General features: G+C 53.1%; 1 protein-coding gene across 5 annotated transcripts; it reads left to right on the forward strand.

Moving 5' to 3' along the window:
* The first annotated feature begins 1,732 nt into the window (after positions 1-1,732).
* CLUH (clustered mitochondria homolog) lies at positions 1,733-23,620 on the forward strand. Of its 5 annotated transcripts, none has more exons than XM_081271224.1 (26): positions 1,733-1,951; positions 8,731-8,933; positions 9,770-9,941; positions 11,766-11,909; positions 12,097-12,221; positions 12,308-12,462; positions 12,565-12,690; positions 12,976-13,123; positions 13,318-13,410; positions 14,504-15,198; positions 15,887-16,110; positions 16,309-16,413; positions 16,586-16,686; positions 17,346-17,498; positions 17,587-17,649; positions 17,761-18,005; positions 18,289-18,373; positions 18,540-18,693; positions 18,770-18,909; positions 20,172-20,252; positions 20,327-20,452; positions 20,535-20,656; positions 20,909-21,002; positions 21,092-21,226; positions 21,314-21,387; positions 22,126-23,620. In XM_081271224.1, exons 1-26 carry the CDS (start codon positions 1,852-1,854, stop codon positions 22,310-22,312), a joined length of 4,050 nt encoding a protein of 1,349 aa, XP_081127350.1. In that variant the 5' UTR covers positions 1,733-1,851; the 3' UTR covers positions 22,313-23,620. The 5 variants fall into 5 exon arrangements, with proteins under 5 accessions (XP_081127350.1, XP_081127351.1, XP_081127347.1 ...); XM_081271225.1 differs by having other exon boundaries at positions 16,312-16,413; XM_081271221.1 differs by lacking the exon at positions 1,733-1,951 and adding an exon at positions 5,573-6,329.
* Positions 23,621-24,985: the final 1,365 nt, after the last annotated feature.

Below are 24,985 nucleotides of genomic sequence, written 5' to 3' on the forward strand. Positions count from 1 at the left end.
GGGCGCACGCATGCCAGGTGAGCGTGCTACCACTTGAGCCACATCCCCAGCCCCAGGTACAGATTTCTAACCCAATTCAGTGGTAGGTTCACACATTATCCTGTCTGCCTGCCCTCTACGTATATCTAATAGTAAGATCTTGTTCTCCTTTCCAGCCTGCTTATACAATAGTTCTGACTCCCTCTAGTTCAGCTCAGTCCCTCTCCCCCCTTACATGGTAGCCAGAGGGATCATTCTGAAATCTTATCACTTCTCACCTCCCTTTCTCAGGCTTAAAGGCTTCCTCCTTTCACCACTCCTCTTCTCTCCACCTGCAATCCAGGGCAAAGTCTACTTTCCTTTGCAATATTCCAAGGGGCTAGGCAGCCTCCCACTCCCAGCCTATCTCTGCAGCTTTGGTCCCCAATCTCTCCCAATTTCCATTAGATCCTGGCAAATGTAAAAAATATGCTTCCAGCAGAGTGTAGTGCAAATGCCTGTAATCTCAGTGACTCAGGAGGCTGAGGAAGAAGGATCACAAGTTCAAGGCCAGCCTGGGCAATTAGAGAGACCCTGTATCAAAATTAAGAAAATAAAAAGTGTTGTGGGGCTGGGGTTGTGGCTCAGTGGTAGTGTGCTTGTGTAGCCTGTGTGAGGCCCTGGGTTCAAGCCTCAGCACCACATAAAAATTAAATGAATACAATAAAGCTATAAAAAAAAGGGTTTGGAATGTAGTTCAATGAGAGTACCCCTGAATTCAATTCAGTAGTGCAAATTAAGAAAAAGAAAATCTTTTAAGTGCTTCATAAGGGCTTCCTGGGCCTATGCAGGGAAGACTCACCCCACTCTCTGCCTGGACAAACTTCAACTCACAGGTAAGGCCTGGTTGAAATGTTACCCCTGGGGCTGGGTGGTAGCTTAGTGGTAGAGATGTGCTTAGCAAGCATGTGGTTCTGGGTTCCATCCTTACCGTCCCACACCCGATTACCCCGGTAGCAATCTCTGATCTCACTCACTCTCCAGTCCCATACCAAGCCAACAACAACAACAACAAAATACAAACTACTGTAAATTGCCGAGGCTATGGATTTAGGCTGCTCTCTGTGTGACCTTGGCCTCAGCTTCCTCTGCTGTAAAATGAGAATGGCAGCCTGGAAGAGGGCACCTATCTTGTGAGGTTGTAAGGACGTTGATACGGAGGTGCCCAAGGTGGCTCAAGACAAAATGTGGTGAATTCATTTCTTATACTTCATTCCCATTAGTCACCCTCACCCTTGCCTCTGGTGACCATGCTCTGGACTGCCTTGCATTCCCTCCTCAATAATCCAGACGCAACGAGTCTCATTCCTTCATTGGGAAAGGGCATGCTCGGAGAGAAGGGTGCTGAGGGTCACGCTAATACCGCAAATTAGAAACCCGCGGTGGTTTGGCAGATTTGCAAAATGAAGCAGAGGGTCATTGGGGGAGGGGGGCGTTAGCAATAGTAGGCCTGGACTAGTCTCCACCCAAGGTCACGGCGCCCGCCCAACGGGCAGCCAGCTGCAGGGACGTCTCCCCGAAGCCCCGCCCCTCGAGAGGGCCGAAGTCTCCCTCCTTTGAGTAAGGATTCGTTGCCTTTAAGGCTTTCCGGAAAGTCACCGCACCCGTGGACTGGCAACAAGGCGCGGCGCTTTTTGTCCCTCGCGGGCCTCCGTGGGCCGGGCCGGGCGCGAGGGCGGGGCAGGGGAGCGGCGGTGAGGTCAAAGGCTACAGCGCGCACCACGTGGGCCGGTGACTCCGTCCTTCCCGCAGCGGCGGCCGCGCGCAGGGCACTTGGGTTAGTGGCGCGGCGGGCGGCGCGGACAGCCTAGCCGGACGCCCGCTCCCGCCACCATGGTCATCAAGACGGACGAGTTGCCGGCGGCCGCCCCGGCCGACAGCGCCCGGGAGCATGGCTCGCAGACCGGTGGCAAGGGGCGGCCGGGCGCGGCCGGTGAGCGGGGCCGGGACCAGCGGGCAGCCGGGCGGGGGGGAACCGGACCGGGACGGACGGGTTCGGGACTCCGCGGGAACCGCCGTCTTCCTTCTGCGCCTTGCTCCGTTGCATCTCACTGGGCCCTCCGCCGGCCGCCCCCGCCCTGAAGGTCACCTTCACTCTCGCCCCCGGCTGCGGCCCGGGCTTCGCACGTGGGGTCCCGGGGAGGGCAACCGCGGCGGGCACACGCGCGTCAGATCGTGGGGACACGTGCGCGCACACGCGGTTTCAGGGTGCGCCGCCGCCGCAGAAAGACGGAATCGGCGGCCCCACCCCCTCCGACCTGGAGCTTGGGTCCCCTCTGGGTTGGGGCTTTCTGACACTTTCGTCCTAATCTCTATAGGTTCTCTTTCGCGTCAGTCTCCCAGATATTCCGTGTGCAGCAGAACTGCAGCCCTGCCAGTGACACTTCCCAAGCTGGTCTGTGGGAAGAACACACGAGTAGGGGGTGTGTGTGTTGTGAGGGGCCTTCTCTGGTTCATTCCTAGAGACAAGGGCTTAACCCTAGATCTTGGGGCTGTGATCTTTGCCCACTTAGGTGTTGGCCTGGTCTTCTGACCTGAAGGGTCTGTCTGTGTGTGGGGGCAAAGCTATGCTCTCTGGCAGGGGGAGGTGTTTATGCTAAAACTTGATCATTAACCTGCCTTATTGCGAAAAGTGGGTCAGACCAGAGTTGCTTTTTTTAAGGCAAAGGTCATTAGCGTGGAGTGGAGCTCCCAGCTCTTCCCCAAGGGGGCTGTGTAGCGGTGGCTTTGGGAATGGCTGTAGCTAGCCTGGGGTGGGGCCTGCTTCTCTCCATTTCATCTGGTCCCCTTCTGTTTTTTTTTCATCATGCCCCAGACTGCAGTCCTTAGACTGGAAGCCCCTTCCCAGCCTTTCACTTGTCATTTCCTCAAATCTTCCTGGTGGCCCAGGGCTGAACCCTCTCTACCCTGAGTGGCAGTGGAAGTGTAGAGTTACCCTTATTTCCTGCTCCCTCCAACCCTCATCATCATCATGTCCCTTCCCAGCTTCAGTGAGCAGGCTGGGGCTGACTTGGGAGTCCAGATGGGGGTAACACTGGGTAGGTTCTCATCCTGACTTGGGAGTCAGGATGGGACAACACTGGGTGGGACACTGTGATGTCCCTGTCATGGTGGATTTACCTTGATGGGAGAGCAGGTACTATGGCAGCTTTGCAGATTGCTTAGACAAGGCCAGGGTTTGGGCAGAACAAGAAATGCTGATAACTCCAGCCTACCAGGCTTGGCCCTGATGCAGTTCTGAATCAGTGGGCGGGCTAGATAAGAGAAGGTTGGGGCTGGCTGGTTTCCCCCCCAGAAAGAGACCTGAAGTGAGTTGCCCAAGGTCACATAGTAATTTAGTTATTGAGGGAAGCATTTGGATTTCCAGGTCATGGCCAGCATTCCAAGGCTGCCCAAGCCTGGTCCACAGGAAGCTAGGACAGACATGGTGCTTTGAATTATGTGCTGAGAACTGAGGAGTTAAAGAGAATTTCTCTGAAAGCCAGAGTGACGCTCCCTTCTCAGGTGTGCTGAGGGACTGTTTCTGGGGGAAGCCTGGGTCAGTGGAGGGGCACAGCTGTCCATCTTGGAGAAACTGGGGGCATTCTAGTGGGAGGACCTTGGCCCCTGCATCCCAGGGAGGTTAGTCTAGAAAGCCAGGACTTGCATTACAGCCAGTCTGGATCTCTTAAAAGAAGGAGAGAGCTTTATTGGAAATCCTTCTCCCCTAGACTCCCTCCCAGCCCTTAACCTCAGTTCCCAGCTCTAGAAGATTCTCCAGTCCCCTTAAGGAGGAGACAATCAAGGTCTTGGGAGCAGGTAAGGGTCTGTTACCTTCTTAGGAATAAAGCAGCTTTTAGGGGTTAAGAGAACAGGCAGGTTTTTCAAGTTCACAGTGGTGTGTCGAGTTCCTTCTGCCTAGGGGAGAAGGAACTAGGGCTCTCTAGAGTTGGGGCCAAGAGGGGGAAGAGAAGAGAGCTGGCAGACGAGGGAGGAGTTCAGGGGCTTATAAACTCCCTCAAAAGGATTCTAAAACTCTTCTCATGAATAGGGTCTGGGCAGACAGCTTAAGGAACTATGGACTAGCCTCAGACCTTGAAGACCTTCTGGCCTGGGTGGGACATGAAGAGGCAAAGGTACTGGCTTCCCCAGGGTCTTCACAGGCTGCCTGACTGCCCCTGCAGCCTGAAATTCTGGCTCCAGTGTCTTTTGGGACCTTGCTTCCTGCTGCAGCCTCACCTGCTGAGGTGTGCTGCAGCCTCACCTGCTGAGGTGTGGCCTGGCCCTGGCACGTCTCCTGAAGGAGACCATTCCAGGCTGAGGAGGCACACAGACACTAGCCACTCATTCTTTTTTTTTTTTTTTTTTTTTTTAATATTATAGTTTTTTTTGTTTGTTTGTTTGTTTTTTTTGCAGACACAACATCTTTATTTGTAGGTGGTGCTAAGGATCGAACCCAGGGCCGCGTGCATGCCAGGAGAGCTCGCTACTTCTTGAGCCACATCCCCAGCCCTAGCCACTCATTCTTTTCTAACTCTTGTCTACAGCTAATGGGACTTCTGTGTTCCCAGGCCAAGGCAGGATAGGCTTTGTCTCTTCACTTTAATCTGCCTAGTTAAGACATAGGATGTGCACAGAATGCTGTTTGTGGACAGCCTTATCCCATTCTGCAGAAGGCTAAACCCCAGACTCTCAGAGGAGGCCCCTGGGATATGAGAAGGGGAGCTGGCCCAGGGCTCTGGAGGCCTGGGGAAATTCTATAGCTACAGATATATCTGCCTTCTGGGCTGAGTCCTGAGGTGTTAAAGAGGAAGAGGGTGAGAAGGTGCTGGAGTCTGATGTCTAGGGAGTAGGACAGCAGATTGTGCTCAGTGGGAGTGGCACTCAGAGGCAAGGGTCTGGGCATCTGACACACCTGGCTTTTTCTTGACCTGGCTTTGCTGCTGCTTGGCTTCTGTGACCTTGGACAGCTTGACTGCCTTGTGGAGTCTCAGTTTCCTCAAGTTGAATGGGGTGGTGGATGTGATTTAGGGACCTGCTATGGGCTGAGCCTAGAATGAGCACTGACTCTATGGTAACTAGAATCTAGGTGATATCAACATCTGGGTTCATTGCCAGGCTGCCCTACCTCATCCCCTTCTCTAGAGCATTAGGGTATGTTGGGAGAGTGTGGGTGGGAGGAAAGGGGCTCTGTCAGGGCTTGATGTTTCTTATCTTCTGGTCCTTGTGAGGAGCAGAACCCTTTATGGAACTGTGGAGGGGCTGCTCAGTGGGTCCCTGGGACTGGAGGGGAGGGGGTCTGGAGTGAGATCCTGGCTCCCTGCCCCCACACTGGTTAGTATGGATGCCAGAGCAGTTCTGACTGGGCCCTGGCAACAAGTCAGAGGCCCTGGGAAGGCGCCCTGGCGAGGCTGGGCATGCTTCTTTTCCACAGCCCAGCGGCCTTCGGCCTCTTGCTGCCAGCTCTGTTTTCCCCAGGGGAGACATTTGATTTTCTCCTGGCAGCGCACAGGCTGCTGGGAAGGAAAGAGAGAGCCTGCCAGCTTCTTGGTGGAGCCCGGAGGCCTGGGGCATGGGTGCAGTTGTCCTCTGGGAGACTGGGGGACCATCCTCCTCTCACCAGGACTAGTGACTCTCAGGAAGGGGCTAGCTTCCAGGTCACCTGCAAGGGACAGCAGGAGCCAGAGGCCCCAGCCAGTCCCTTGACCCAGAAGGCAGGCAGGGCACTCAGTGTCTGCGACTGGTGGACAGAGGCAGCCACCTCATGGCCTGGGCCCGGGTTTGTGCCAGCTGTTGCTGGCAGCTGGCAAAAGCAGTCTTGCCCACCCCAACTGGGGTTGGAGCTGAGGAGAGGACCCCCTTGCTGAGCTCTTCCTCTGCCAACCAGTACCCCCGGCCCTTGATCCTGAGAGGTCCAGGTACCCCAAATGCTGGGTTTTCTTGCTCCCCAAATGGCTTCACCAGCAATGACCCCCTTTCTGGGGGACATAAAGAAGTGGGCCTGAGTGCTGATAGCAGCTCCTTCTGGGGTCCTGAAGCTACCGGGGACTCCTGGCCCACAGCCGTCCTTCTGGCCGACCTTGAGCAGGATTCGAGGCAGGGGGAGTGTGCCCTTTCCGGGGCCGCCCTAGCAGGCCTGGCCCCACTGAAACCCGAAGCCAGCCAGAGCTCCAGCTCTGGGCCGACCAGCTGCATTAGGGCAAGGGTAGAGGCAGAGGCTGGAACAAGGGACACAGGCAGTACTGGGCCTGGGCCGGAGGGCTGGCTGCCGTGCTACCATGGCAGTCCTGAGACTTCAGAACCCAGAAGAGGGCAGCTGCTGACTGTACCAGGTGGGCTGTGGGGGTTGCATGAGGGAGATCATTTGGCCCTAATCTAGTGGTGGGGAGACCTTCAGAGTCTCTTGGAGGAAAGAAGAGAGGTCAGAGCTGGCTGTCCTAGGGGAGAGGAAGACCCTGGGGAACATTCCCTTGATCAGACCAGGAATTAGGTATTCTCCCACCCCTCACCCTATATAGCCCCTTGGCTGGGAAAGGGAGGGGGACCTTGGGCCTACTTTACATCTTCTTTCCCTATTCCATGTCCTCCCTATTCTATACACCCTGAGGAATATAGGCTGCCTATCTGGATCCAGGTCTGATTCCCTAGTTCTGGGGCCTCACTCTGTATTGGGTGAGGGTCCTTCCTGTTTCTCCCCTCATTCCCTGGAGTTTGCCAGCCAAAGAAACCTTTCTCAGGGACCCAGTAGAGGGGAAGCTCCTCCTATCTACCATCTCTCTTGCTGCTCTTAGAAAGCTGACCAGCCACCACCCTCTTATCTGTCTACTCTGTCATTAGATGGGCAGGGCTACCCTGCCTGGGGCTGGTGGGTCACTGGAAGGAAAAGATCCTTGTGCATCCTGTGGATTTCAGGAGTTATACTCCAGATTTGGAGAGGGTATGGTGGGGAGACAAGGTCAGGACAGATACTGTTAGAGGCCCACAGTGGCCAGAATTGAGGATAGTGAATCAACATGGATTTGCAGCCTTTAGGAATCTGGGGTCCATTCTGGTTTGATGACCTTGGGCCAGGTTTAAACCTTAGACCCCTATATGGGGTAAGGAGATGGGGACTTACCACTAAGTTGAGGGGTACATAGAACGGAGAATGGCTTTTCCTTAAGTCCCCTAGTGTCCCTCTGTGGTCTGGGCCAGTCTCCTTTTGTGAGGTCCCTGTTTCACATATCTGGTGCCTCTGGACAGAGGACAGAGGCCACAGAGCTCTGGGGAAATTCAATCAATCTGCTTTCCTGATGGCTGAGTAGGGAAGGGGAAGTGGGTTTGGATAGGATGGGCTGGCATCTGGAACAGAATTCAGTAAGCTGTCCTGTCTGGAAGGGGAACTACCTCTTGACTGTGGGGCCAATCTGGGAGATGGGCAAACTCTGGGGCCAAGGTCCCCATTTGCCCAATGGGCATCCAGATTGGCATTTGTTCAGCTGGAGTGTTTTTGAGAGGAGGTCCTTGACTCCCTAGGGCAGGAAGGCCTCACCTTTGTTTCTTTTAGTTCCTGGGGAGAAATGGGAATTTTTATTCTCTGCTCCCCTCTCCCCACAGCATGTGAGTTCAGTACTCTTCACAAATATTGGACTTGGCTATGGGTTTGTAGTAAGTTATTCGTTAATTTGATGTCTTCTCCTTTAGCCTGGGCAAGACAGAAAGTGGTAGATAGAGCTGCTGGCATGAACAACCACCCAGAATGTAGCAAGATGGTGCCCTGGAGCAGTGTGGGTTGAAAGTCTTCCACAGGTGATGGATTCTGCCAGCTAGGGTCCATTGGGCAGGCTTTTGAGAAGGGGTTTCATTCACCTAGCCCTTGAATTTGCCTGGTGGAATGATACATCAAGGGTGGCTTAAGCACTGAGGTTGGAAGAGGGAGCTGAGAGCTGAGATTGACTTTAAGTAGTACCTAAGAGTGCTAGTCTAAGCTCTTGTCTTGTCAACAGTGGGATTATTAGAAGGGTTCCAGGTGGTGCTCTTAAAATTGAAGAAATGCCTATACCAGGGCCCTGATTGAAGAAACAGGATCCCATAGGTCAGGTTGAAGAAGTAGGTTGGGTGACTAGATAGATAGTGGGGGCCTTTACAGAGCAGGGACTAGTTTGTGGATGAAGATGAATTCCATCTCCACAAGATGAGCTTTTAGTGATGTGTAAGGGACAGCAACATGTGATACCTGGGTATCAATTGAAAAACTTGAGCAAAGCCAGGAATGGCCATGTGAGTTCTGGGCAGAAGGCTATGTGAAGCCAGGTGAGAGGGTGAGGGGAAGTTGAAGAAAGGCTGGGGCTGACCCCACCTCTCAGGATCACCAAAGAGGATGGGGAGGTAGAAACAAGAGTGTCATCTTGGTCAGGGAAGAGGAAAAAGTGCGCGGTGATGTTGGTTGCTGTTGAAAAGCCAGACAGGGCTGGAAAAGACCCATGGGCTTGGCCTTAAGGGTGGCATTGGTGAACTTGGGAAGAGTGGTTGTGCAGTGTGCTCAGGAGGAAGCCAGAATATAGTGGACTGGGGAGGGAAGGGAGGGCACAGCATGTGGAAGAGGGAAAGTGGTTGTTTGTAGGTATGTTGGGATGAGGTGGTATGTCTGGTTAAGGAAGACATGCAGATTCCATGATATAGGGCACATGCCCAACTCTGTGTCACCAGACCAACGAGACCCATCTGACTCAGCTCTTTTCCTGTCTTCCCCAGAGCCACCATCAGTTATGCTGTTGAATGGGGACTGCCCAGAGAGCCTGAAGAAGGAGGAGGGGGCAGCTGAGCCACCTAGGGAGAATGGGCTAGATGAAGGTGAGCCAGGAGATGAGACTACTGGACAGGAAGTCATTGTCATTCAGGACACAGGCTTTTCTGTGAAGATCCTGGCCCCTGGGATTGAGCCCTTCTCCCTTCAGGTAAGATGGAGAAAGAGGTCTTGGGAACAGGGCCTGAGATTGCAGAGGACCACCAGCCCAGGAAACCAAGCCCTGCTCTTACTTGTCCTGACCTCATGTTGTAGTCAGGAAGCAGGAGTCCTAGGATCCAGGGGTCCTTGCTTAGGGTCTCAGCTATTGTGGTAGGTGAGGGAATCAAGTCTAGGTTCAGGTCATTTATCCGTTTTTAAAGGACATCTACCAGTGGGATTGCCAGCCCTGTTTGGAGAGAGGAGCAGTGTAGCTAGGTGAGATTGGCATGCTCCATGCCCCAGCCTCTTGCTGTGTACCCTCAGTAAGTTACCTCTCTTTGGGCCATAGTTTTACCATCTGCCAGAGGGGCAGGTGGTATTGGATGGTCTCCAAGGGCAGAGCCAATCCAGAGGTCTTGCAAGCTGGTGACTTGTTATGGGATCATACAAGGCCCTCTTCAGTCATCTATATCCAGGACTTGGGCCCTAGAGTACCCCTTCCAGAGAATGAAGACCATTTGCCCTGGGGAACCTTAGCATTGGGAGGAGGCAAGACTGCATTTGCTCTCCCCGCTTTTCCATCACAGGCCCTGCTCAGGGATTGCTCTTGGGTGTAGGAATTGTGTGGGGCTGGGCTCTGTTCTACATATATAAACACTGAGGTGTAGATAGATATGGTATATATGGACAGGACCTGGAATGTAAAAGCCCAACAGTGAGAAACTGAGTATTTGGGGCATTTACTCTAGGGACCAGGTACTTTAGCCTGAGGGCAGGAGATATGTATGTCTTTGCTCCCCATTATGTGACCTTTCACCGGTCTTGTCTTGTCTTTCTCCCTGGCAGGTATCTCCCCAGGAGATGGTGCAGGAGATCCACCAGGTGCTCATGGACCGTGAAGACACGTGTCACCGTACCTGCTTCTCGCTGCACCTAGATGGCAATATGCTGGACCACTTTTCAGAGTTGCGCAGTGTTGAGGGGCTGCAGGAAGGCTCGGTCCTCCGTGTGGTGGAAGGTTGGTCAAGAAGTTGGTGGCCTACTAGAGTAGAGCCCCGAGAGGCAGGCCAGACAGCATTCCACCTATCACAACCTAGTCAGAGCTGAGCACATGGAGGTGGGACTAATTGGCACACAGGTCTGCCACTTAGGCCATTTCGCTGTCACTGTCCAGCTGAGTGTCTGCAGGTTAAAGACCAGAGTCCCGGGGCTGGGGTTGTGGCTCAGAGGTAGAGTGCTCGCCTAGCATGTGTGGGACACCGGGTTCGATCCTTAGCACCACATAAAAAAAATAAAGTAAGGATATTGTGCCCACCTATAACTAAAAATAAATAAATATTAAAAAAAAAAAAAAGACCAGAGTCTCCATATGAAAAAATCAGCCAGTCCCAAGCCAGGCTTATAATCAGCCCTATCAAATTCTGCAAAGATAAATGTTAACTCTTGTAAGGAAATTTAAAAGTTTTATAGCTTTCAAATGAGGAATTTGAGCCTAGTACAGATCTGTCAGCTCTGGTGTGAGATGTTTGGTTGTAAAAGAAAAGTTCCAGGGGCTGGGGTTGTGGCTCAGTGGTAGCGCTCTTGCTAGCATGTGTGAGGCACTGGGTTCGATTCTCAGCACCACATACAAATATATAAAATAAAGGTTCATCAACAACTAAAAATTTTTTTATATATTTATATATGTATATATGTATATATATATTTTTTATTTTTAAAAGAAAAGGGGCTAGGATTGTGGCTCAGGGGTAGAGTGCTCACCTAGCATGCATAAGGCACTGAGTTCGATTCTCAGTACCACATACAAATAAATAAATAAATAAATTTTAAAAAAGAAAAGAAGAAAAGTTCCAGCTGGGGGACTGTAGGACGCACCTGTAATCTCAGAGGCTCAGGAGGCTAAGGCAGGAGGATCACAAGTTCAAAGCCAGCCTCAGCAAAACCGAGGCACTAAATAACTCAATGAGACCCTATCTCTAAATAAAATACAAAATAGGGCTGGTGATGTGGCTCAGTGGTTTCAGTCCCTGGCAACCCCCCACCCACCCCAAAAAAAAAAAGTTTCTATGGCCTTTTAGGTTCCTAGGGCCTGTCAGCTTTTTAAGAGCAAATATGGAAAGTATCTGTTATTCAGCTGTGCGCATGATTGATCACAGAATGTCTTCCTTACCCCTGTCAAAGAACCACATCATTAAAATCCCATAAAACATATATTAAGGGGCACTGTTGAAGTTGGGTGTCCTGTGATGTCAATCTCTAAGAGAAACAGAACCAAGGCTCTGGAGGCCCAGGAACTGTAAAGTCCTTGCCTACTGAGGCATCAGGGAGCAGAAAGCAGGCACTTTGTAGGTTTTCTAAGGTCTTTGTGGTTTTGAGAGGTATTTGGTGGACAGGTTTTTGTGAGAAGGATCCTTGCTCACTTTTCAAGGCAGCTGGGATCGGGTATGGTGTGTGTTTTGAAACCAGAAATATGTGTTCATAGTGGAATTTTTTTTAATACTTTTTAGTTGTCAATGGACCTTTTAAAAATTTATTTATATATCGAACCCAGTGCGTCACACATGCTAGGCAAGTGCTCTACCACTGAGCCACCACCCCAGCCCCTTCATAGTGGAATTTGAAAATGGGAACCTAAAATTGAAAATTTAAACATCCTTGAGGCTGGGGATATGGCTCAGTGGTGGAGCATTTGCTTAGCATGCACAAGACCCTGAGTTCCATCCCCAGCACTGCCAAAACAAAAACCTCACCCTCATAGGACCTCTACAAACTCTTTGCTGAGCTAGGTGGGTTGGTCCTGGTCAGGGCTGTGGTAAACCACCTGCCTCTTCCCTCCTGCCAGAACCCTACACAGTGCGGGAGGCTCGTATTCACGTGCGCCATGTCCGAGACCTGCTCAAGAGCCTGGACCCATCTGATGCCTTTAATGGGGTTGACTGCAACTCCTTGTCCTTTCTGAGTGTCTTCACTGATGGCGATCTGGGAGGTGCCGGAAGCATTGGGGCTGGGGAATTGGGCGGAGGGGCAGGGAGCAAGGGGGCCAGGGACTGGTGAAGAGGCTAGGGGCCATGCCTTCCTATCAGGGAGGTTGGGTCCCAGGAATGCACACTAGGGCCATATTGGGGCAGGGAGACAGCTGGTTCCCGGCTGACCACCAGCCTCGGGTCCCTCAGACAGTGGGAAGCGGAAGAAGGGATTGGAGATGGACCCCATCGACTGCACGCCACCTGAGTACATCCTGCCAGGGAGCCGGGAGCGGCCGTTGTGTCCCCTACAGCCCCAGAACCGTGACTGGAAGGTGGGACTGCTAGGGGAATGAGGTCGAGGGTCCCTGTCGGGGGTGCCTAGGAAGATCAGCTACCTCATGCTTGACTGTTCCTGTAGCCCCTTCAATGTCTGAAAGTGCTCACCATGAGTGGCTGGAATCCACCCCCTGGGAACCGCAAGATGCACGGGGACCTCATGTACTTGTTTGTGATCACGGCCGAAGACCGGCAAGTCAGCATCACGGCATCCACGCGGGGCTTCTACTTGAACCAGTGAGCCCCTGCTGAACCCCCAGTTGCCCCCTGTGTGACCCTTGCCCAAGGTCTGAGACAGATGCTCAGAGCATCTGCTCAGTGACCCCTGTCTTTCTGCAGATCCACAGCCTATCACTTCAACCCCAAACCCGCCAGCCCACGCTTCCTCAGCCATTCCCTAGTGGAGCTGCTCAACCAGATCAGCCCGACCTTCAAAAAAAACTTTGCTGTGCTACAGAAAAAAAGGTAGTTCCTTTGTACCTTCTCTGCACCACCCTGTCTTCCATCACGCGTATGAATTGAACAGTAGCATCTTTGCTTGAAGAAGTGGTACCCATGACCCTCAGTGCCTAAGAGTCCCCACTTAAGGGAGATGGCAGTCCTGGGAGAGTTGCCCGCTAGTTTCTGATGCTTCAGGGTGGCATCTCAGGCCCAGAGATGCTGGAACAGTGGGGTCCTCAGAAAAAGGACCCTATAACTAGGCTCAGAGCTTGGTAGGCTGCCCATCTCCCCCTCCCCTGCCTGCCACAGGGTCCAGCGCCACCCGTTCGAGAGGATCGCCACCCCGTTCCAGGTGTACAGCTGGACAGCTCCTCAGGCAGAGCATGCCATGGACTGTGTACGTGCAGAGGATGCCTACACCTCAAGACTGGGCTACGAGGAACACATTCCTGGACAGGTGCAGCCGTACCCTCCTGGGCTTCCCTCCCCTCCTGGTGCCCTGCTGGTTCCATGCATTTCCAAAGAGGCTTCATTTGCTTCTCCATTCACTTGGGAGTCTGGGGGGCTGTCTGCAGGAGGTGGATAAAGACTGTCCAGAGTAGGTCATGGGGCACCAGGCTGAGCCTGCATCTGTCTCTTTCCCTTTTTCAGACTCGGGACTGGAACGAGGAGCTACAGACAACTAGGGAGCTGCCCCGCAAGAACCTGCCTGAGCGGCTTCTTCGAGAAAGAGCCATATTCAAGGTGTCCCTACCCCCTCATGACTGTCAGGCCCACCTGCCACTTGCCAGCTTTTCTTATGGTCAGGAGGAAAGCTGTGGAAGCTGGGACACCCATCCCTGTCGGTTGCCTGAAGGCTGGTCTGGGTACCTACCTGCAGGATGTCCCAGCTCCCCGCCTCCCAGCAGACTACCTAACTCCTTTTTCTGGTTCCTTTGAGGCTTTGAGTCCATGGGAAGGAGAGGGACCCACCTCCTATATAACTGAGTGCAAAGTTCTTCCAACTTCCCACCTTTCACTGGTCACATGGGGCCCTCATCTGGACACCATGACTGTTTCTTGGGTGGTAGCACATTTGCACTGCACTTTCAAGTTGCTTGGGTTTAAAAATTGTTAGTACTATTACTGTGATAGAAATGAGGAAAAATATTAAACAAAACAACAGCTAGGTGTGGTGGCACCTACCTGTAATTCCAGCAGTTTGGGAGGCTAAGGCAGGAAGAACACAAGTTCAGAGCGAGCCTCAGCAATTTGGTGAGGCCCTAAGTAATTTAGTGAGACCCTGTCTCAAAATAAAACAAAAAGAGCTGGGATGTGGCTTGGTGGTTAAGCACCCCTGGGTTAAATCCCTGATAACAAAACAAAAACCACCTGTCATCATACCATGAGAGACCATAATGGTAAAAAGTAAGAGCTCTGATTCTTGATATTAACTTGGCCAGGGGCTATGCCAAGTGCTCTATCAGCATCATCCCTTATAATCTGGGACACCTCTTAAAGGTCCATGTAGTACTCTTATCAATGTTTTGTAGATGAGGGGATCTGAGAGGTTACCCGTTCTAGTTTCCCTGGCACATATCTGCTGGGTCCCAAACCTGTTCTAGCCCCCGTACTTCCTGTTAATCAGTAAGCACTACTGTCTTTCAGTGTTTAGTCTGGGGTTTTTGTTTGTTTGTATTTTTATTTTTTTAAAGATTTTCTTTCCCTTTTCTAATTGAGGAACGTTTGAGGCTAGAGTCTCAGCTCCCAGCAGGTCTGGTTGCCTCTAGGGTAGAATGCAGTATGAGATTCTTGTGGGTGGGGCCTTTCTCACCCTCCCAACCTTGGCCCCTCCCAGGTACACAGTGACTTTACAGCGGCAGCCACACGGGGTGCAATGGCAGTCATTGACGGCAATGTGATGGCCATCAATCCCAGTGAGGAGACCAAGATGCAGATGTTCATCTGGAACAACATTTTCTTCAGCCTGGGCTTTGATGTCCGTGACCATTACAAGGACTTTGGTGGGGATGTGGCAGCCTACGTGGCACCTACCAATGATCTGAACGGTGTGCGCACATACAACGCGGTGGACGTGGAGGGGCTGTACACACTGGGCACTGTAGTGGTGGACTACCGAGGCTATCGGGTCACGGCTCAATCCATCATCCCTGGCATCTTGGAGCGGGACCAGGAGCAGAGTGTCATCTACGGCTCCATTGACTTTGGTAAGACAGTGGTGTCGCATCCACGGTACCTGGAGTTGCTGGAACGGACCAGCCGACCCCTCAAGATTCTGCGTCACCGTGTACTCAATGACCGTGATGAGGAGGTAGAGCTCTGCTCCTCAGTTGAGTGCAAGGGCATCATTGGCAATGATGGCCGCCACTACATCCTTGACCTGCTGCGCACCTTTCCACCTGACCTCAATTTCCTGCCTGTTCCTGGTGAGGAACTGCCTGAGGAGTGTACCCGAGCTGGCTTTCCCCGTGCTCACCGCCATAAGCTATGTTGCCTACGCCAGGAGCTGGTGGATGCCTTTGTGGAGCATAGGTAAGGAGCACACAGCTGGAGGCCGGGGCTGCAGCTCACAGTGCCCAGCCAGGATGTGGCCTCAGAACCTGTTTGATTCTGAGGAAAAAGAAGGTTTGGATGGTAAAGAAGGGCAAGCTGTGGCCACACTGTCTGGGGCTCCATTCCCCACCTCCCACCCTGGTCTGACCTCAAGCTCTCAGGTGAGAAATCCAGGGGCTTCCTGTCTCTTGTCTACAAGTGATCAGACCAGAGACTCAGCCGAATCTATTTTCTTAAGAAACATTAGAAATCTGCTATGGTGGTTTTGAATATCACAATTCCAGGGCTAGAAGATGGCACATGGGATATTGGCATTTAGTGCTTAGGAGTCGACCATGTCAAATGTTCCACACCATAACTAACCCTCTGAAAATGACAGTGGCAGTCCTGTTACTACTAACATTCTTGGCTGGGAGCCCTTCCCCAGCCTCCCACCCCCAGTTGCCTTCTTCCTGTTTGGGGAGTTCTCGCTTTCTGCGTGACCTGCTGCTGCCTGGTAGTTTTGCCGGGCTGCCATAGGCATGTGTACATTGGGCAGGATGTGGCCTCATGCCTTCAGGGTGTCCAGTCTGGACATTCCTTAACCCCTGCAGGAAGCTGCCGGGCCAGCAAAACTTCTAGATTCCCCTTTCCCACCTCCTGCTTTATCCTGTCTGCTCTGCTGTAGATACCTCCTCTTCATGAAGCTGGCCGCCCTACAGCTGATGCAGCAGAAGGCCAGCAAGGTGGAGAACCCCACTTCACTGGAAAATGGTGGTCTTTCCCCCTCGGAGTCCAAGCCTGAAGACCCTCTGGGATCCGAGGTGGGAAGCCAGGAGGAGGGCGGCAGTGCCAGTGGCCTGGCCAAGGTGAAGGAGCTGGCGGAGACCATCGCCTCAGATGATGGCACAGGTGGGGCTGCTATGGATGCCAGTGGGGAGAGCCCTGAGTCTGCCCTGGCAGCTCATCTTTACCAGGGATGGCTCATGACCCGGCCCTGGAGAGAAGCAGGCAGCCATCTCTGCAGGGAGCTGGGAGCAAGAGGCTCAGGGTAGCCTAGCCCCCCAGAGGTGGAGTGGGACCACCTGCCATCGTGCCATGTCCCCACAGCAGACCCCCGGAGCCGGGAGGTGATCCGCAATGCATGCAAGGCTGTTGGCTCCATCAGCAGCACGGCCTTCGACATTCGCTTCAACCCTGACATCTTCTCACCAGGCAAGCAATGGGGCTTCAGTGTAGGAGTGCTGGCGGGTGGGGGCAGAACATCCTGGGGTGGACTTGGGGCCTCGGTGCCTATCTGAGCACTGCCATGCCTGCTCCAGTGATATCTTTCTTACCTCTGTACTTCCCCTGCTTAGTTCAGGCTTCTCTCCTGTCTCTCCTGCAGGGGTTCGCTTCCCTGAGTCCTGCCAGGATGAAGTTCGGGACCAGAAGCAGCTTCTGAAAGATGCAGCTGCCTTCTTGCTTTCCTGCCAGATTCCTGGCTTGGTGAGGGAGGGGCTGCAAGGGTGGGCAAGGGTTACCCAGAAGGGCTATTGCAGGACCTGGTATCTTGTGGGTGTCTGATTCCAGACACTGGAATTTTTGCAGGGGTGGCTTCTTCATGCCCCCTGGCCTATAGGTCAGGCAGAGCCATGGGGAACTTGATCCCAAGAGATCAAGGGAGGCCCAGGCACCCACTCTGCCCTGCTGAGGCTGGGGTCTGGTCCTCAGAGCCCCAAGTAGTGAGAGGCCTCATCCTCACAGGCTTTGTACCCTTGTGTGACACATTTACTCCCATTTTAAGTAGGAGCCCTAGGGTCAGATGGCCTGCTTGTCTCAATGTTGTCTCAGGAAATAGAGATAAAGGTGTGGCCTCCACATAGTCACCTACTCTTTCCCACATGGTCAGTTGGCCCTCAGTTCTTCACACATGGTCCATAGCCCTACTTCCCTCTTGGGAGGGTGGCCGCTTTTGTTTGCTGTGCTGTGGAGAAAGTTGGAGACAGGTTCTCATGGCCTCACTGCTGCTTTGTCTTCCCACCTGGGAGCTGGGGTCTTATCCCCTCCTTCCCTCAGGGCTCCAGGACAGCAAAGCTCCCCAGGAGGACCCAGGGGGGTGGAGGCAAAGGGCCCAGGCTGGGGCCCTGACCTGCTACAGCCCGCAGGTAAAGGACTGCACAGATCATGCGGTGCTGCCCATGGACGGAGCCACACTGGCTGAGGTGATGCGCCAGCGTGGCATCAACATGCGTTACCTGGGCAAGGTGTTGGACCTGGTGCTGCGGAGCCCAGCCCGTGACCAGCTGGACCACATCTACGTGAGTGGGGCTGAGGGTGGACTGTGAGATAGGCAGAGGGGTAGAGACCCAGGGCCTGATCCCGTTTTCCCTCTTTAAATCCCTTTAGAAAATTGGCATTGGTGAACTCATCACCCGCTCTGCCAAGCACATCTTCAAGACATACTTACAGGTGCCGCCCTCCCCAGCCTGGCCAGCCTCCCTGGGTGGTGTAGGGCTTTGGAGAAGAGCCATGGGTTGTAATTGAGGGCCTTCATGACTTTGGTCATAACCTTCCTTGCAGGGAGTCGAGCTCTCAGGCCTCTCGGCCGCCATCAGTCACTTCTTGAACTGCTTCCTGAGCTCCTACCCTAACCCTGTGGCCCACCTTCCTGCGGATGAGCTTCTTTCCAAGAAAAGGAACAAGAGGAGGAAAAACCGTCCCCCAGGGGCTGCGGATAACACAGCCTGGGCTGTTATGACCCCCCAGGAGCTCTGGAAGAACATCTGTCAGGAGGCCAAGAACTACTTCGACTTCAGCCTCGAGTGGTGCGGGCATGGGGTGCTGGGGGTGGTGGGTCAGGTTGAGGAGGTGGTGCTGCTGGTCTCCCAGACAGCATCAAAGGTCCTTGGTCAGGGTAGTGGAGTGAAGAGAGGAGGGAAGAGCCTGTAGCTGTGGAGGATCTGTGGCATGGGAAGCAAGGGTGGGAGCATTAGCTTTTGGGCACTGGATGTTGAGCAGTGGGGGGGCTCCTGGAATCAGGTGGAGAAGTAGCTGTCCTTAGAGGCAGAGACAGTACTGGGCTGCTCAGGACCCAAACTTCTCCCCCAGTGATTCTGTGGACCAGGCTGTGGAGACCTACGGCCTGCAGAAGATAACACTGCTGCGGGAGATCTCCCTAAAAACCGGAATCCAGGTGGGCACAGGTTATAGTGCCCTGGCTCTGTGGATCCCCCTCCTATGCAGGGCCACAGGGTCATTGGGGGAGGTGGCTTTCTCAGATTGGCAGTCTCTGGACACATGCTGGTGGGCTGGGAGTTGCTAGCCCTTTTACCCTAATGCTGAGGCTGCTTGTCCCCCAGATTCTGCTGAAGGAGTACAGTTTTGACAGCCGCCACAAGCCTGCATTCACTGAGGAGGACGTGCTCAACATCTTCCCCGTGGTCAAGCATGTCAATCCTAAGGCCTCGGATGCCTTCCACTTCTTCCAGAGTGGGCAGGCCAAAGTACAGCAGGGTGCGTGGCCAGGCATGCCAGGGGAGGTGGGGACATCCCTTAGCATGCTCTGACCTTGTGGTGGGCTGCCCTGCAGGCTTCCTGAAGGAGGGCTGCGAGCTCATCAATGAGGCCCTGAACCTGTTCAACAATGTGTATGGAGCTATGCATGTGGAGATCTGTGCCTGCCTGCGCCTCCTGGCCCGTCTCCACTATATTATGGGTGACTACGCTGAGGTGGGTGGCTCTAGAATACTCCTGGGGTGCATTGTAGAGGCCTTGGGTGAGGAGGAGTGAGGAGCCTGGGGCTGCATTGTCAACCCCTACAGTACTAGGAGGTGGTGTCCAAGCTGTTCAAGGGATGCTGCTCCCTTTGGTGGTCTTATGGGGAAGCAGGTAGGATCCAGGGACCACGGGAGTCAGTCACCTGTTCTGTGAGCTTCCCTTCAGTTCCACCCCTCACACACTGTCCTTGGGAGAGCTCAGGGGCCACTTTTGTTCCAGTAAAGCGAATAATTTGGAAGGACTCAAGGCCTGCCCTTTCAGGGACACTGGCAAGGGTAAATTCTGAGACCCTGTGAGGAGTGTGGCACAGATCCTGTCACCTCACAGGTGCCACGTGGAAGCTACACAATGTGGTGTTTTTGTTGTCAATGTTCTATGGCCTGGTTTTCGGATTGCCTTTCTGACCCTGGAGCTTTGAGGGGCTTTTTCAGGGATCAGTACGCTTTAAGTCATCCCCCACTGCCCTTCAATCAGAGAGGCTATTTAATCTTTTTGGGTAGGCATGTTTTTATTTAAAAAGTTTAATTTCTAGTGCAGTTTTGGGTTTGTATGTGTGTTTTTACATAGGTTTTGTTAGAGGAAGATGACATGACAGTAATTTTTAGTCTGGTATGATGGCCCATGGCTATAATCCATGGAATCTGTGATTCAGGGCTAAGGCAGGAGAGTTACAAATTGAGGCCAGCCTCAGCAACCTAGTAAGACCCTATCTCAAAATTTTAAAAATGTTAGCTGAGTGCACGCCTGTAATCCCAGTAGCTCAGGAGGTGAAGGCAGGAGGATCGTGAGTTCAAAGCCAGCCTCAGCAATTTAGTGAGGCATTAAGCAACTCAGTGAGACCCTGTCTCTAAAGTACAAAATAGGGCTAGGGATGTGGCTCAGAGGTCGCCTGCCCCTCAGTTCAATCCCTGGTCTCCTCCACCCCTCAAAAAAAAATTTTTTTTAAAAGGGCTAAAAATGTAGCTCCATCATGAAGTGCCTTGGGTTCAATCCCTAGTACCAAAAACATAAAATAGGAAGAGTAGATTTTTAGAAGGCTTGGTAGGGTATGTACATCCACAGTGACAAAAGCTGGTTATGTATGAGCCACTCTCTATTGTTTTTGTGCAAAGAAAGAATAGAAAGCACAGCCAGAGCCGACAGGCTGAGCAGCAAGGTGTGGGTTCTGGTGTGGGGTGGTGTCCACCCTGAGACTGACCACCCCGCCTCCCCAGGCCCTCAGTAACCAACAGAAGGCAGTGTTGATGAGCGAGCGAGTGATGGGCATCGAGCACCCCAACACCATCCAGGAATACGTGAGTAGCCGCCCCGGGTGGCCTTTGTGGAGGTGAGGCCTGCACCGCCCTGACCATCATGGCCTCACCCACAGATGCACCTGGCTCTGTACTGCTTCGCCAGCAGCCAGCTGTCCACGGCACTGAGCCTGCTGTACCGCGCCCGCTACCTCATGCTGCTCGTGTTTGGGGAGGACCACCCTGAGATGGCTCTGCTGGATGTGAGTGCCAAGGAACGGGGCTACAGCCACCAACCTCAGTCTATGGGAGCAGGAACTGACCATGTTCTCACGTGTCCCCCAGAACAACATCGGTTTGGTGCTGCATGGCGTGATGGAGTATGACCTGTCACTGCGATTCCTGGAGAATGCGCTGGCCGTCAGCACCAAGTACCACGGGCCCAAAGCCCTTAAGGTGGCCCTCAGGTGAGACTACAGTAACCCAGACCCGCAGGGGCCCAGTGGGCTTTTGGTGGGGCAGGGGCGGAACCCAGTGCTATCTGTGAAAATTTTTCTCAACCTCCACCTCCTCTCTATACCCTGGACTTATGTGCGCCCCCCCCCCCCCCCCCCGAGAATCCAAGGGATGGATCTAGAGCAGAGCCCCAGGCTCCAGAAGGTCCTCACTGCCCTGCCCACTTTCATCCTTCCTTCGCCCTGTGTACTGTGCCTCTATAGCCACCACCTAGTTGCCCGGGTCTATGAGAGCAAAGCTGAGTTCCGGTCAGCCCTGCAGCATGAGAAGGAGGGCTACACCATCTACAAGACCCAGGTGGACCATGGCAGGGGCTGCAGGGGGGCTGGGCCTAAGCACTGTGGGCAGCCCTGATTCCCTCCTGCCTCGGCCCCTGTTCCTCATAGCTGGGTGAGGACCACGAGAAGACCAAGGAGAGCTCCGAGTACCTCAAGTGCCTGACCCAGCAGGCTGTTGCCCTGCAGCGCACCATGAATGAGATCTACCGTAATGGCTCCAGCGCCAACATCCCGCCCCTCAAGGTATGATGACCCTGGGCAGCATGGCTGGCCCCTGGCCTGTGGGTCCCTGGCTTCGCTCACTGGCTTGTCCTCCCCACTGCCCTTCAGTTCACAGCTCCCAGCATGGCTAGTGTCTTGGAGCAGCTGAACGTCATCAATGGCATCCTCTTCATTCCTCTCAGGTGAGGCTCCCCAGAGCATGCACCCCCCCTCAGAACCTGGCCTTTAGTTTTCATTTTTAATGTCATACATTGACATGGCTGCAAATTGAGAAGTGTCACCAGTGATGAGAGGTTCCTTGTTACTCCTCCCTAAGATTACACAATTGAGCAAATACTATGTGCATGGTATGCTACAATTTCATGTACAAAAATTAAAGGGAAAAAGATGGAATTTGGGGTATTTACATCACTTAACAATGTATCTTAGTGATCTTTCACATCCAGCTCCTTTTCTATTCCAGAGCAGGGATGTCCCTCATAAACAGACCAATCCTGAGGGTTCTCTGAGGATTCCCTCCGGCACTTATTAACAGTGCTACCTTTAGGAGCTCCTCCTTCTCCCTCTTCCCTCCCACCATTGTGGGAAGTGGCTTTGGTCAGCCATGGTGCTGCATCTGGCTCCCATTCTCTGCCTGTGGCCTGCTACAGGAGAGGACAAATTGCAGCTAATTTGAACTTGGCATGATGGGGAGTGGGATCCAGGCCTTGCCTAAGGCTCTCTCCAGAGAAATTTGGGACTTTTAGCACTTAGGGACCTTTTGCTTTAGGAAGGAAAGTGCTTGTTATACACATTTCTCATAAAATAAAATAGAGCTTAACCATGTCCTGAGTGTAAATGTAACCAAATCCAGCAAGGTGGCAGAGGGCCCAGGCTACTCTGACCCCACCTTCACCCCACCCTCCCATCCTTCCACTCAGCCAAAAAGACTTGGAGAATCTGAAGGCCGAGGTGGCACGGCGGCACCAGCTCCAGGAGGCCAGCAAAAACAGGGATAAGGCTGAGGAGCCCATGGCCACTGAGCCTGAGCCGGCAGGGGCTTCAGAGGACGTGGGCTCCCAGCCCCAGGCTGCCAAGGACCCTTCCTCCCCAAGCTTGCAGGGATAGAAAGGGAAAAACAGATGGACTGTTAGTCAGCGGCCCGTTACCCAGTGATCCAGACTCCAGGAGAAGGGGGCGTGCCCTGCAGATGGGAAGAGGAAGCCAGTCCCTTTTCTTCCATGTTCCACCCCACCCCACCCCAGCATCCTCCTGGGACCCCGGCCTGGCCTGCCCCCCAACAGATGTTTTTGCACTGGTTCAATGAATATACGATGCAGAGGCCTAATTGAAGACACATGAATGGAGTGTGTGGGCATTGGTTCCAGCTGGGGGGCAGGCGCCCCTCAGGCCCCATCCTCGAGCAGGTGTGTGCGAGTGTGTCCATGCCCGTGAATGTCTTGATCCGTCCCACCTACCTTGTACATAGCCCCCAGTCAGTTCTGAGTGGATGACGTGCAGATGCGATTTCTCAGGTCATTTGTATGTTTGACATTATGGCTGCTGCTTTTGCTGCCACTACCCCTGGGCCCAACCTGGCTTAAGTCCAGGTCTTAAGCCAAAAAAGGGGGGGCTTTCCTTTATCCTGGGAGAGGGAGCCAGAGCTTTGTGGCAGGCTGGAGGGTTGGGGTGCACTTTAGTTTTGTGACAAGATGAGATCTGCACTGGCTTTACCAATTATGATGGGGCTTGACCTGGCTATAGCTTCAGGGCAAGGGAGAAGGGGGACCAGTGGTGGTGGACCCTCAGACACCAGTTGCCCAACCCAGCCTGTCTGCCTTTGGCCCAGCAGGAGGCACTGCCACAGGCTCTGACTTGCCTCCCTGCACCCTAGGTGGGATAACCTTGGGGGCCACAGTCTGAATGTATCCTTCTCCCATTTTAACCTGAGCTGCCTAACGCACAGTGGGGGTGGGGTGGGCAAGGGGCTGGGGAACCAGGACTGAATCATGGATCCTGGGGAGAAATTACCAGGTATAGGAGTGATTGTCACCTCTCTGGAGTCCAGCTCCCTACCTGATCCTTGTCACACAGGCACCTTCAGAGAGTAGTTCTGGGGGTAATGGGGGCTTTCACCAGCCCAGCTGCTCTTGCTCCCTGCCTGCCTGTGTTGCTTCTCTGTGCCTGCTGTCAAAGCCCTACGCAGGAGGAGACTGTTGCCCTGTGAAACCAAGGGAGCTGTTCTGGGCCACAGCCTCTGCCTGGGGCTTTGCAGAGAGCTGCTTATGGGTAGGGTCTGTCCAGGCACCTTGTTTCAAAGGGAGTGGGCATGAGTTAGCAAGCGAGGCATCCCACAGCTGATCAAGAACTTTTTCTTGTTTTTAAACCATCACGTCTTCATTTCACATTGGAATAAAGTGAGTTTTTGAAACCTGCTGCCCTAGCCTCCCCAGTGTGTTCTGTAACCCAGCCCCTTGTGTTTGATTGTAAGGACTGTTGTCAGAAATGTTACTGGGAGTTGACTGCAAATTAGGTCAAATTCAAGGTTATGCTTATAATGTCACTGAAATGGGAAGAAAGGGGGTGGAGACTCAGGCACTTAGCTGGGGCTTACCCATGAGTTTGTTGCTCAGGTGACAAGAAAAAAGTTTGGAACGAAGCCTGGGTGGGGGATGGCTGCTAAGAGGGGGGGGCCTAGGACCTGGACAGGTTGAACTTTTAGGTCATTAAAAATCTTACTGGCTGGGCACCTGCCCTTATCCCTTCACTTGCAGCAGGAAGATTGGGCAGTACTCCCTAGTCTATAGTGCTAGAAGAATGGAGGAGTGGGGCTGGGGATATGGCTCGGGATATGGCTCAAGCGGTAGCGCACTCGCCTGGCATGCGTGCGGCCCGGGTTCGATCCTCAGCACCACATACCAACAAAGATGTTGTGTCCGCCGAGAACTAAAAAATAAATATTAAAAATTCTCCCCCCCCCTCACTCTCTCTTTAAAAAAAAAAAGAATGGAGGAGTGTCTACAGTTAGTCAACTTCTAGGCCTTCTGTTGTTTTGGGGGGCACTCACCCTCTGCTACATCCTTTGCCCTTTTTTTTTGTTTTGTTTTTTGTTTTTTGCTAAGGCTGGCCTCAAACTTGCAATCCTCCTGCCTCAGCTTCCCCAGTCTCTAGGTTTACAGGTGTGACCAACAACAGGCAGCAACTTTTGTTTTTGCAGTTCTGAGGATTGAACCCAGGGCCTTGCTAGGCAAGTGCTCTACCACTGAGCTCCACCCCTGTCCCTCAGTGTAGGTTTTAGAGCAAGCTCGTGGAGTGCAACATGAAATGGGAAGAGGAGCCCAACTAGGGGGACTTGTGGGACTGAACATATTTTTGGTTGTGGTACTGCGGCTCAACACAGGGCTTAAGTCAGGCAAGTGCCCTACCATTGAGCTACACCTTGGCCCTTGAATGCCTTTTTGAGTGCTTGGAGAGTCCTTAGTGTGTTGGACATCCTGAGAAGAAAGTTGTTTCCAAACCTGATGTCTTAGTTTTCCTGAGCAAACTTGGGGAGACAGCCCTGACCTGAGGCTTAAAGTGGCATCTAAGGATAGCCATCAGTGCTTTAGCCCTTTAAGCCTGTTACATGTTCCCCGCCAATGGTTTCTTCATGGTTGTGTTCTAAACATACTTCCCTCTGCCCCTCTGCCAGTGAACAAAGGTCACGTTTCACAGTGCTTGTGGAAATGGGGCATCGTGGAAAGCAGAGACTGGCTTGGATTTAATTACCTTTGTGGCTGCTAGTCACCTGAGAGGCCCATT

The sequence above is a fragment of the Spermophilus citellus genome (assembly GCF_964194105.1).
Source record: "Spermophilus citellus genome assembly, chromosome: 17".
In the NCBI taxonomy this organism is placed as follows: domain Eukaryota; kingdom Metazoa; phylum Chordata; class Mammalia; order Rodentia; family Sciuridae; genus Spermophilus; species Spermophilus citellus.